This window comes from Onychomys torridus, chromosome 7, assembly GCF_903995425.1.
Source record: "Onychomys torridus chromosome 7, mOncTor1.1, whole genome shotgun sequence".
NCBI lineage: Eukaryota > Metazoa > Chordata > Mammalia > Rodentia > Cricetidae > Onychomys > Onychomys torridus.
Genome location: NC_050449.1, coordinates 64,796,007 through 64,809,849, shown reverse-complemented (window position 1 = coordinate 64,809,849; position 13,843 = coordinate 64,796,007). Strand labels below are relative to the sequence as shown.

General features: G+C 45.1%; 1 protein-coding gene across 2 annotated transcripts in view; it reads right to left on the bottom strand.

The window, feature by feature from the left end:
* Aldh1a2 (aldehyde dehydrogenase 1 family member A2) overlaps positions 1–6,010 on the bottom strand; it is an 81,872-nt gene extending 75,862 nt beyond the window's left edge. Inside the window, exon 1 of one of the 2 annotated variants that reach the window (XM_036192984.1) lies at positions 5,961–6,010. Coding sequence is in view for 1 of the 2 variants with exons in the window: in XM_036192982.1 (XP_036048875.1) it covers positions 5,412–5,528 (117 nt within the window). In the remaining variant the exon portion in view is untranslated. Of the gene's footprint in view, positions 1–5,411; positions 5,582–5,960 lie in introns of those variants that run through there. The other variant, XM_036192982.1, reaches the window with a different exon arrangement.
* Between the last annotated feature and the right edge of the window lie 7,833 nt (positions 6,011–13,843).

The following is a 13,843-nucleotide window of genomic DNA, read 5'->3' as shown; positions in this document are numbered from 1 at the left end:
CAGTGAAACCATAGACAATATGCTATTGAACAGACAGGGTTGTGTTGGAATGAAACTTTATTTACAAAACCAGGTGGGTGTATACAGTCTGTTGAGCACAGTAAACAGTTAGTAAAATAACAAAAAACACAAAAACACATGTGAGTATATGCATCTCATTATTCCACTGAGAAAGACTCAGAACTGGGAATCATGTGCTAAGCCATGAAATGCTTATTGGCTTGATCACAGTTGGATCATCCAGTTTCACTAATGGAAAAGAGAAAGAACCAACTCTACTTGTCTGGCTTTTCTTAAGCATGGCTATCCTGAAGTCAGACCTCACAGAGCAGGCTCCTAAGTCTACACTGAAATAGAAAACTATTCATCATTCTACAAAACAGAAGTGCCTCAGCACATGATGGTTCCATAAACCCAGTTCCTCTAGTAGAAAGCACTGGGGCAGGGCCTCAGGAGAGTTATCTAATCCAAGTCCCATAACGACACTGTTTAGCTACTCTTTGCTAAAAAAATATGATAAAAAAACATCAAAAAGCTGTATAGTTATTTTTAAAAAGTATGTGTTTGGGTATGGAAGGGGTGTGGAAGCCATAGGTCAGTGTCAGGTATCCTCTTTGACTGCTTTCCACCTTTTGTTTGTTTTTTGTTTTTTTCGAGACAGAGTTTCTCTGTATAGTCTTGGAGCCTGCCCTAGAACTTGCTCTGTAGACCAGGCTGGCGTCGAACTCATAGAGATGCACCTGCCTCTGCCTCCCGAGTGCTGGGATTAAAGGTGACACTTCCACCTTATTTTTTAAGGCAGAGCCTCTCACTGGACCTGGAGCTCACCAACTCAGCCATGTTAGCATGCTAGCAAGCCCGGATATCCCCACCCCTTCCGTCTCCATACTGCCGGCTGTCTAACCCAGCTTATGTTTGAGTGCTGAGGACAGAGTTTCAGGCCCTCAGGCTTGCAGGCCAACTACTTCACTGACTGAGTCATCCCCCCAGACTCTGAAAAGGTAAACCAAACTAAACCAAAAGTCTTCTATATACAGGGAGCTAGATGGATAATTTATCATCAAAACCATCGTGAATAAAGATTTGTAATGAAAACTTAGAATGAGATCCACAATGGCAAGATCCAAGACCCAGAGTAGGAACGAACAACAAAAATAACAATAGTAAATTAAAGTCATTGAATCAAAAATTATCAAGGTGGCACTGGAGATACAGCTTGGTGGTTTTAAAAACACTTGCTATTCTTGCAGAGGGTCTGTGTTTGGTTGCCAGCACCCACATCAAGTGGCTCCCAACCACCAGCTTCGGAAGATCTGACACCCTTATCTGGGTGTCATGTAGTACAAGTGTAGTACACATACAGATGCTCAAGGATACCTAAATACATTTAAGATAAAAATGTATCTTGAGAAAAATTATAAAGGTGACTCTTTGAAGTGGAGTAGATCAATTTCATGGTCTCCTCATGTTTCCATTAGAAGCAACAAAAATGAATATTTAATCTTTCTACATTTTTAAAGAAGTGTAATAAATAAGAAAAGTAGAGTATGACAAGGAATGCACTCCCAGTTTTTCAAGGCCAAGTTCTTCCTTATCAGTTAATTCTATTTTTACCCTCCTTCAAAAGATTTCACAGAACTAAAGTGTGTGTGTGTGTGTGTGTGTGTGTGTGTGTGTATGAAAGTACTAGGTAAGCCCTAATAAGCCCCGTGGAAATGCAAGTGACATTGCAAACATTATCATTACGTTGGTTAACTTATCTACTCCTGTGCTGAGAAGAAAATTTTGGCACACAATCTTTCTAATAAGACTTCAAGTTCCTAGAAGGCAGATGTTCCATAATCCAATTTGCACTCCTGTTAGGAACATGGTCCCTCAAAAACCCTTTGAACTGAGCTGGAATTGACCTCAGCAAAAAGAATGCACTTATAAAAGGGGTGTTTAATGAATGAATAATAGAATAAACAGTAGGTATCCAAGTGCACATTTGTTCTATTTTTTCCCAGTGATCTGCCCTTTGTGTTGCCTCTGCTAGTGTAGCACACCAGTGCTCAACAAACTTCCTCTTCCTGGATCCTTACGCCTCTCCCAGCATCAACTGCTGGGGGGACACAGAACCTTGCCTGATGTCAGTTATGGACAGTTTTCAGTTGCTCACCAAAAGTGGAGCTAGAATGAAAGAGAAACCTGAAAAGTAGCAGTGGAATAAAGAGAAATGTTTTAAAGACCTGGGAATCTGGGAAAGGATAGAGAAAGAAAGGAGGGAGAAGAAGAGAGACCCCTCCCCTCCCCAAAGTTAGGAGCGGTTCCTAGGAGAAGGCTGAGCCTTAGTTTCACATGGATGCTCCCAGAATATGGCCAGCAATATAAAAACCAGACAGATGAAACAGAAACAACTCAGAAAAACCGAGAAAAGCACAGCTAAGAGCAATCTTCAAAAAACACAGGGAGCATGCATTCTCTCAGCGCCACACTGGTGCCCTCCAGGCTTTACACAAGTACTGCTTTTCTGACTATTAGTCTAGAAAAACAAACAAACAAACAAAAAAAGCCATCTTCCTTAGTAAGTAAGAATCACTTTAAAAACGTGGGGTCTAGGGTCCTGTATAGGAGAAAAAGAAAACAGACATATCCAAAGGTATTATTGTCATTTAGCCTCAGTCTAAAATAGATACTAGAACTTGAAGCAGGCGACTTATTTTTTAAGGGAACACAATTACTTAAAAGTCAATACAAAGCCACACTTAGCTTTCAGAATGCTTCTAGACTGAACTTCACTTTCATAGCGTTTTTTTACAGAACCTTTGACAAACAATGCCATTAACATAATATTGACCATTTCTGCCATTCCTTATTAAAAAGTGCAAAATTCTTTTAGAAGAAGAAATTCAATGATGAGAACTGCAGGAAATACAGGATCACAAATGCAAATTATTCTAAGAACATATTTATAAATTCTCATAATCTGATCAGTTATGTTGGTCACTTGTTTATGTTGATTGTCAAATCACATAGAAAAATCAAATTGTAGTATTATTCAATAAGGACATGTTTAACAGGACAAAATGATGAATGATAAATCTACTTGCTTTCTAGTACCTTTATTTCATGCAAATGTTTTGTTTCCTGTTTTTCAATAGAGCCTAAGGCATAATAAAATTTACATTACACTTTAAATTTTTCCTAACAAATAGCACAAAAGGAGTTCCCCATCTACAGTGTTCACTATTCTTGTGAAATTTCTGATATAATTTCCCTCACTTTTAATCATGAATGAATTTTTAAAAAGACCTCCCAACTCTTTCTTTTGAAGAAAAAAAAAATCGTAGGCTACCAAAAGAGCAGTCACTATTCTTTCTGTTAAAATAAAAACTGCTTGTTCGTAATTCCCGTCTCAGAAAATTTAGAAGTCTCACTAAAGAGCAGAGGACAGAAGCTGCCGGGAATGTTCACAGATACCTGATTTTACAAGTTTTTGTGAAAGAGCCCGCCTGTAGATTAGTGTTGCTCCGCATTTATGAGGGTTGTTTGTCAAGGCAAAAATAAGATGCCTCCTCCCCACAAATTAAAGAATCGCGTTACAATCCATTATTTCATTTCTGATTGTTTTTCTTGGTAATAAGTGGGAAAGTGGATACTGGATAAAAGTCTTCACGGAGCTAAAAAGACTCCGACATTAAAGGCTCCAATTAGCTATAAATCAGTTGTCTTTCCTACTGGGGGAGAACAAGAGAGAAGAGAGCGGCTAGAGAAAAGGAGAATTGGAGGAGCTTCCAAATGAAATTCTGAAAAAGATATCTACTGCAGACTTTCAGGAGCTGTTAGGATAATCTGATCAAAAGTGCGTCTAAAACAAACCCTCTACAATCACGTGCGGACCTTGCCTCTTAAGATCTCCAAAGCGCATCAGAAGAGGTTAGGGACCCTCATAAAACAAAAGTTTTATGTGAATACTTCCCTGGCTTGTTCCTAAACCCGGAGATGTGCCACACACTGGCACTATTGTTATGCAAACAATGCCTAAAGGGCTATAACCAGTAACGACCCTCATTAAAACCGCTTTCAAAAATTTGTCACACCATCTAAAAGCTAACAGGTATATTAAATCCACCTAAATCCACATTCAAAAATACGAATCCTACTGGTCCTGATTCTGAAATGCAACAAATTTTCAGAAGCGATGTTTTTGCATTTCTGTTTCAACCATCACAGTGTCACAGAACAACGTAAGTTCTCTACAACATTTCATGTATCGTCTAATGCCCGCGGTTGAGCACGAATTAGTTGTATCGTGTGTGCACGCGGCATTTGAGTTAATTGGCAGAAGTTAGAAGTAGGGATGGGAATCCAGTAAGAGACTTTTAAAATGAACTCCCAAGAAATGTGGCTTTAAATGCTACACCCGCCTCTTTGCTATAACATTCAATCCCTTTGTGTATGTATTTCACAAATTTCACCTCATGGTTAAAATAGATTTTTCGCCCCTGAGAACGGGGTGGTAGGGGAATTTACATCGGGTAGCAGGCGCGTATTGCTTTTTAATGCGGTTTAACAACAATAATTCCTGCTTGGCAAACCTAAGATGTCAGAATTCGTTAGGGGAAAAAATAGGGAAAAAAAAAAAAAAAAGTTAGGTTTTTCAGTGCAAAAGTGAGCTCGCTAATTTGTGCGAATTCAGTTTTTTCCCTTTACTAAAATGAGCATTGCCTACAAAATCCTGAAGAAATCCTGGCATCGATCTACCTCGTTTCGGCCAGGTTCCCGCGAAATCTGTAGGACCTTCAGCGACCCGGCTCCGAGGGAAGCTGGTCCTGCGCGGCCGCGCAGCCCGGACCCGGAGGACGGCGGGGCGACGCGGGGCTGCAAAGCCAGCCTGGCGGGGAACCCCAGTGTGTGCCCTGAGGAGACCCAACGGAACCACCTCCCAAGCGGGACCCTGGCCTGCTGAGGAGACCTGGGGGACCCCCAAACCGGAACTCCATCTGCTCTGCGAAAACTTGGGGGGATGGCTGAACCGGGGCTCCAGTCTGCTCTGAGATCCGAGGGATCACAGAACCAAGCCTAGTTCTGCCCTAGGGATATCTAAGGGACCCCAGAACCGGACCCCGGCTCGCCCTACGGAGACCCAGGGGACCCCAGAACCCGACCCAAGTCTGCTTTGAGGAACCCCACGTCCCCAACCGGCCCCATGGGGTCGTCACCACCGTCCGCCGCAGACGGCGACCCCCGCCCGCGCTGCCTTCTGGCCGGGACCGGTTCCCCGGAGACGCTCCCCGAAGCCACGGCGGCACTTCGGAAGCCCGCATCGTAGTTCCCCCGCGGAGGCGCGGGGATGACAGGCGACCTCCGGGCCCCGGCCTCGGAAGCCATCCGGAGGAAGCTTCTAGCAAAGCGTCCGCGGACGGCTTTACCTTGGTGTACTTGATCTCGAGGTTGGGCGTGGGCGACGGCAGGAGCTGCAGCGAGGCCATGAGCGCGGCGGGGTCGGCCTTCACCTCGCCGGGCATGGCGATCTCGCTGGAAGTCATGGGCAGCCGCGGGTGGGTGTGCGCGGGGCGCTGCGCGGCCGGGGCGCGCTCTGCTGTATATAGGCAGGTGTCAAGCGGCGACGCTTCTTATTGGACGTGCGGGCCCACAGGCGCGGGGGGCCGGCCCATGAGGACGCCCCGCCGCGGCCCGCATTTGCATACGGCCGCGGCCGCGTGGCGCCGCTCGCCCCGCACGGTCAAGGCCGCGGCCCACGCTCCCGCGGCCGCCCCCGGGGCACCTCGACGGCCGGGGCACCGCCTCGCGCGGGACCGGGCTCGGAGAGAGCGGCCCTACGAGCCTTAGTGCCCGGCCGGCCCCGGGCTGCCCCGAGCTCAGGTCCCCCCCGAACCCCGCGACACCCTGCTCCGCCCTCCCTCTCCTGTCCCCCCACCCCCGGGTCCCCAGCAGCCCGAGAGACCCTTCGCCCAGACCTCCGCGTGGCGCAAAACGGCGCGTGGCCACGGGTGGGGTGAGAGATGCTCCCCGCGCTCAGTCCCAAGGAGAACCTTCTGGAGCCGACGCCGACGCCGCGCCGGCCCCCGCCGGGCTTCTCCGCCCAACTGCTGCCCTCTGCCGGCCCTGCGGCCTAGCTGTGCCGGAGGGCGCGGGCTTCCTCTGCCTTGGGCTGCGTGGTTGGTTCCTGGTTCTCCTTCCAGCCCTCTCCTCTCCTCCATTCCAACCGCACCCAGAAACACTTGGGAATTTCGGTTGCTCTTCTGTTAACAACTGCCATCCTGTCGGACCTCCAGGTTGAGCTTCTGTCTCCATTCCTTCTGGTCCAGCAAGCGGCCTTCTAGTTAGCAAAGAGGGCCAGAAGGATGGGTGCCAATCAAGAAGCTGGACAGCTCACTCCAGATAGGCTTGCGGGGGAGGGGGATCACTGGACTAATATTAGGGCCCCCATATGGGAAGATCTTTATAGGGCTTTCCGCCTCATGCCTGTGAAAACCTCACAGCCTTCTCCGGGCTGTTTCCTCCTGTTTTCCATGGAAGATTCTGAACTCCCAACCAACTGCTTCTTTCTCGAGTGTCATTTTCAGAACCCCTTGACCCAGAACCGCTTCTTTGCAGGTTGTTCACCAGAATACATTGACTTTAAATGTGTTCACTAAAACCGCCTAATGATTGGTGCTTAGCTGCTATGTAGACGGAAAGAATGCCGTGGTCTCACTGACTTTGTGAGACAAGATTCAGGCTCGGGGAATTCAGATTATCTGCCTCAAGTGACCTGAGTGGAGTGTTTCAGAGAGCAACAATATGCCCAAATTTAGGCAGTTCTTGGAGAACATCTGTGGCCGAAGATTGTGTCTTTCTAGCAGAATATGCTCGTGAGAATCACTTTTTACTTAAGCTGTAGACGACCAGGTACTGAGGAAGAACAAAAACTTAGTGGAGAGGTAGCTCCTTTGGTAGAGTGCTTGCCTAGAACCCTGGGTTCCGTTGTCAGCGCCACACAGAACTGGGGTAATGATGCATGCCTGTAATTCCCAGCTTCCCAGCACTCTCTTGGGAAGTGAAGGAAGTTCATCTTCCTTACACGAGGGAAGCCCAGAGACCATATCTCCGGGTGGGGGGTTGATTTCCGGATTTGGTGAAAAAGCACCAGCAAATAGTTGTTTTTTGTTGTGTCCCATGTCCTGCCCGCCCCGACCCCAAAGGTCTTTTCCCCATCTTCTAGTGCTGGAGGTCACTTTGTTCCCAGTAAGCTCACAACCCTTCCTGTAGCTATGTAGACCACTGACTCTAAGAAGTACTACTCTCAAAAGTGCATCAAGGACGGGACCTGGGTGCTCACCTAGGCCGAGCCTAAACAGCTGTTCGACAGTGTTCTGCTGTGCATCAGATGCAGCCCGAGGAGCAACAAACAAGGGCGCCAAGGCAGTTAGGTCCAAGTTGTTGGGACTCCCGTGTTTGTGGGGACCTTAATGCTGAGGTACTGAGAAGCCACCAGAAGCTTTCTGAGGAAGAAAGAAAACAGGGAAACGTGTGTTAGGACTGCTGGCTGAAAATGGTCTGGCAGGGTGGTCACGTACTAGAAACCACCGGCATAAGCCAGAGTTTTCGCTTCTGACCCAGACCTTACTTGCTAGCTCCAATTTGAAAGAACAGTATCCACGGGTCATATAGGATTATCAACATTTGTTACAGGTAGAATGACTTCTATCTTGGAAGGTAGGGGAGTGTGTCTTGACTTAACATCTCGGGACAACTCCCAGGTCATGCCCAATGACAGCTGGTTTGAATTGCTCCCTCATGGCTCCTTTCTCATGACACTTTGTAATTAGACAGTAAAGTGGTCAACACTGGACATGAGTCTTCTATTTCCCATCTGCCCTCCTCAGTTCCTAAAATGACATGGGTCACTGTCCCTAAAGCATTTCTGCTGACTGCTCTGAGCAAAAGGACTACAGCGGACCCCTCCCACGAGTGGGGGCAACTTCCCCGCCTGCCTTCTCAGAGTAAAGAGCACTTGCTCTTTGAAGTGGTAAGCTTTGTTGCTTGTCCCATCTTTACTAGGCATATTTACATTCAAGGATTTCTGCAAATGGTTTCCTTCATGATTAAGGTGGGACAACCCTCCCCATCTCAAATGTGGATTCTAGGCATGTTTTGACCAACTTCTTCAAGATGGGAACAATATTATAGCCATACGAGTTCTTTAGTCTGTTTTTTCTCTCTCTTGATTTTTTTTTTTTTTTTTTTTGAGACAGGGTTTCTCTGTGTAGCCCTGACTATCCTGGATCTCGCTCTGTAGACCAGGCTGGCCTCGAACTCACAGAGATCTGCCTGCCTCTGCCTCCTGAGTGCTGGGATTAAAGGTGTGCGCCACCACTGCCTGACTTAGTCTCCCTCGGAACTTAAATTCATCAGTGTTGAAGACCCTCTCCTGGATGTTCTCACTCTTTCCTCCTCCTCCTTTATTATCTTCTCCATCTCATTGCCTCCATAGCTTCTAGAATTACAGAAGCAGTTATATATATTTCTAAGTTTTGACCTTTCCCCCTGATTTAGTTACAACATATTTTCCCCCACCGGTACAACATTTCTCCTTTCAACCTCTCCAATCCGTAATTATTTATTGTTTAGGAAACATCTCATTTGAAACCCCCTGCACCAGGAAACCTAAGCTACAGTATGCTCTGTTTCCTTGTGAAAACAATTTATTAGGCCTAGTGGAGCCAATACCCTGGAGTTGTAGAGGAGAAAAATAAATTCTTGCCTCAAATTTCCTCACCTGAAAAATAGAATGCAACCTTGTAATTTCAAGGCATGGGTTTTATGTGAAGGTCGACTTTAAGGCATAAAACCATAACCATTTGGGCTGCATTTTAGACTCTTTTAAGAGTGTGCAAGTATTTATTAAGAACGATGCTTTCTAAATCAACAAGGAACCCGAATGAGACATAGATCCCTCTCCAGGAAGGAACCTTTGTTTCAATGAGAGCTGCACATTCAGCGTGGAAGTCAAGCCTCTACATTCTGGAACAGTCTCGGTGTCAGATGGTCTGCTTAATGGCCTTCCTGTTTCCATCACTGTGCCGACAGCCTACCTTTTCTAACTGATATGCTCACATTGTAATTTATCCTCAAAAAATAAATCACATGTTATAGCACTTCTATCATCTGGGTTAATCGAATCAGTTCCTTAAATGTCTCTAAGTCTAATGATTTGAAGAGGCACATTGTTTGAAGTATTTTTTAAAAGTGCAGAGAGGGGGGTCAGGTTGTATGCAGAATGATCTCAGCGCTTGTCTCAGATCTAAGTGTCTCCTAATGGTCTCATCCATCTCCAATGGGATGTGCCTGGCCACTTTATTTAAAATGTTTCCTGAAAACTCTAACAGACAAGCTTAACACAGAGTATATTTAGAGTGAAATACATTTAATTCATTAACAAAAGCTTATATAAAGTGCTTTACCTATTTTTACCCAGAAATGTTTAATGAAGTATTTTGGACCCATTATGAAAATTCTATAAAATAAATGCACTTATTTAACATCAATATTAACTTTTTTATTGGCCATCTAAACACCCATTTAATTAGCTCTTCCTCCTAATGCCCAGAAGAGGCTGAGATTGGGGCATTTATTAGCTATAAAAATTCTCTAGATATTAACTCCCTCATTTCTTAATGTGGCCTCTGGTCACTATATTCCATGGAAAGGGATATCTGTGGCTACAGGAAGTGAGTTACTGACTGGTTATGACTACAACACTCTGCTTCAATGCAGAGCACAGTACTTTTTCTTTTGAAAGGGATCCTCCATGTTTGGGGGACCCCAAGAGCTGCCTTTAAAAGTGGGGACTAGATTCATGTTGTAATGCCTATTTTTACTTCATATACATGCTACAGTGAACGATCCAGGCATACAGTTGAGCGCCATGCTTTATCAGTAACCACACTTTAAAGGAGGGAGAGATGGAGAACCCACTGGCGATCCTTTCTGCCAGGGCTGAGGAAAAAGGCATCAGCGCCCTCTGCAGCTGACGGCGTGTATGTGCAGGTGAATATGTATGAGTTTAATGTTCTCTGTGTGTGCTTCGTCTGATACTAAGACATCTTATGAACATTTAATTTGAATCGGTTTGCAAAATAACATCTTGGAGGTTCAGACAAATTTTAGACAAGCTGGTTTAGAAGAAAGACTGTTATTAAAAGATCTTACAACAGTTAAATTTGCCATAGAAAATGTTACACTTAGAGCCTGCTCACATAGAATTTAGAGGTAGAGTGGTGTGGGCCACAGATTAGGCACAACTATTTCTGCTGTGTCAGTTAGGAGACTTTACATTTATTGTGTTGGAGGGATTGTGGGTGTGCATTCCATGGTGTGCATGTGACGGTCAGAGAACAACTAAAGTTGTTTCGGTTCCCTTTCCCACCATGTGGAGCTACAGGACCAAACTCAGGAGGTCGGGCTTGGCAGCAGGCACCTTTTCCTACAGAGCCACCTCACCAGCCCGGGTCAGGGGATTTTCATGGACCGTTTCCAACTGTTTAAGTGCTTGGCATATAATGCAGTTTTTTTTTCTCTTTCATATTCCTGAGTTTACATTTGTCTTTTGACTTTTAAAATCCCCCACCTAGATAGATGTCTTTGCTCTTAGAACTTTTGCTCCACAGAACTCTTCCATTCCTCAGCATGCACTTCCTCCCAAAGTGCTGGGCTTATCCATTCGATTCTGAGGATCTTCGAGTGTAAGGGATTCTCATGCCAACGTTAGTAATGTTTGGGATGGAGACCCATTTCCATAGCCGCTAGAAAACAAAGCTGAATGAACAATCCTTGTTGACTTCTGTTGCATTCTGGGAGGGGCCACTGAAAAGATGAGGGACACTCCCTATTTTTGCAGCAATGGAGGAAAGTTAACCACTTCTCAACTATAAATTCTGTGTGGAAAGCACAGGGCAAAGACAGGAGGCATTCAAGGCCAGGATGTGAGCATCCCGTTTGGACACCCAGAACCAAATAGCAAGGAATCTTGCTTCAGGCACGAACTCCTTAGCTAATGTTGATAAACCTGGAAAGACTAGTTTCTGAAGAACACACACACATTCATGTGAAATCCCTAGTCCCGTGTTTGTAATGAGCTTGAATGATAATAACTAAATACCCAAATTACAGGAGAAATACAGAATGACCGTAAAAGAAGATATCAGGAAAGACAAAAGTCCCCCATTTATTTCTGCGGGACAGTCCCTGGGTTTCTTTGTATTTCTGATTACTCTAGGAACAGACAGGAAACCCAAACGATAAAGACAGGATTTTCCGACATGAAGTCCAACAGAAAACTCCTGTGACATTTTCCGTGCGTGTGTGCTCAAGTGTGTAGAGACCAGAGGACAACCATAGGTGTTGATCCTCAAGAAGCTATCTACTTTAATGTGTTTTTAAAGAGTTACTCATTAGGAACTCGTTGATCAGGCAAGGCTGACTGGCTAGTGAGGGAGTCCCTGCTCTCTTGTTTCTGCCTCCCCAGTTTTGGATTACAGGCATGCACCACCACACCTAGCTTTTCACATGGGTTCTGAGGCCTGAACTCAGGGCCACAAGCTTTGTACCATACCAGCTGAACCAACTGTCTCCACGGCCCCATCTTGTGACACTTTTTCGCCTAAAGGTAACACAAATGTAACCCTGCACATTAACTTTATAAACTAGGATTTCCAGAAGCAATGCTGGGAACTGACACTGCTTTCAGTTCCTTGGATCCAAATGACATGACCTCAGGTATGTGACCCTTTGCCGAAGGAAGAGCAGAAATAGAGAAACCAGTGCATTTTCCCCACAGCAGAAAAGCAGCCTTTACTCAAATATTGTCAGTTTACTTATGTGTATCTATTTGGGCCACTTTACTTGTGCTTAGCTAGGAGCAGGGGCCAGCCCTTCATGAAACAATTTAATAGTTTTTAACATTAATTCCATTTATAATCATTTAGAGAGTTAGAAAAAAAAATGTCTGAATGACTGGCTTCACTCCAGACTCCAGTTACTCTCTGTCCAGCCAGCCTTGACTGTCAACTTGACGCAGCCTAGAGTCACCTGAGAAGGGATTCTCGACTGAGGGATGGCTCAGATCAGGTTGGCCTATAGGCATGTCTGTGGGAGATTGTCATGACTGTTAAGTGATGGAGGAGGGCCCAGCCCACCTTGGGCACCCCCATTCCTGAGCAAGGGATCCTGGACTGTAGAAGAAAGCTAGTTAAGCCTGAGCCTGGGAGTGAGTCTGAAAGCAGTGTTCTTCCATGGTTTCTGCCTGCCCAGACTTCCTTCAGTGACAGACCGCGAGCGGGAAGTGTAAGCCAAATGGACACTTTTACCTCTTCTTTTTGGTTAGAGTGTTTTATCACAACAGAGAGGAAACTAGAACATACTCAAAAGGGTCCCAAGATATGCAGATGGGGGCCTGGATGGTGATATTCACCAGAGGTCCTACTCTTCAGCCTCTGGGTCAGAGCGTGGATTCTCATTTCATAGCGCTCTCTCTTTGCTATTTTAAATTTAATATCCGAAAAACAGATCGCACCTCAAATAGACTGACCTTTCCACTAATGAATTTCGCCTAAATTAACAGAGATGATTAACTAATTCGTATTGGGATGGTGCACTTTCCAGTTCACATTTATCAACTCTTAAATGCTTGGTTTGGTGTTGCAATTTAAATTTTTTATTATTACCCTTTAAATCTGAAGAAATGTCTTCTGTCTAATGAGTCAAACTTACATATTCAATTAATAGATTCATTATAGGCTAATGAATATGGGGGCAGCCCAGGAGCAACATCTGCTTGCCACGTGAAGCTCAAACTTCAGCTACAAAAAGGGAAGCAATCTATTATGTGACTGAAACAGCATGAACTTTCCATTTGAGAAAGCTCAGAGATAGCTCCCTTTTTGTGAGAATATGCGACTCAGGACTGAAAGAGAAACGCATCTGAAGACATATTTTGACCCTAAAATACAGTCTATATTGTTATTCTAAACAATTATATCTTTCTAATGCAAATTTTTAAAATAATATGTGCTTAGGAAAATATATATAAGGGCACAATTAGTATTATAAATTAAACATTTTGAATACTTTATGCGTGTGTGTGTGTGTGTGTGTGTGTGTGTGTGTGTGTGTGTGTGTGTCCTTGGGTGTATATGTAAGCACGTCTCCTGCTGTGGGAGCCCTCGGAGGTCAGCAGAGGGTGTCAAATCTCCTGGAACTGGAGCCTCAGGCTGCTGTGAGCTAGCCTGTGGCTGCTGGGAATCGAACCCTGGTATTCTGGAAGACCAGTAAGTGCTCTTAGCCACAGAGCCGTTTCTCCAGCTTTCCAGTTAAACATCTTTAACTGTGGTATATACTAGGCTCATTCAAAATCATGTGATTTTGCAGCTTGCAGCAGGTGCCTTGGCATCATCGAGGAAACTAGACACTCCTGAATTCCGTTGTAATTGGAGTGCAGACAATTTAGGGAACGAAAATGAACTTCCACACATTGTTCAGTTGTTAGACTCTCAGCTCCTTATTTCCCTGGCTCTGAAGAGGTCATCACCTGCAGTGGCTTTGCAAAGACTCACCAGTTTCAGGAAGAGCAGATGAGGGCTGGGATTTACCTGGAAAGCTGCTTTTGAGGGTGTCAGGATCGCCAGGTGTGGAAAGCCACTGACAAAATCTGTGGCGTCCTCCACGTCAAACCAGGACTGATGTCCATAGCGAATCAACAGGAATGTTTCAGGGGCTGAGGAGATAGTTTAGCTACTAAAAAGATAGGGTGTGATGGCATGCAACTCTGATTCCAGTGCTGGGAAGGTAGAGATGGAGG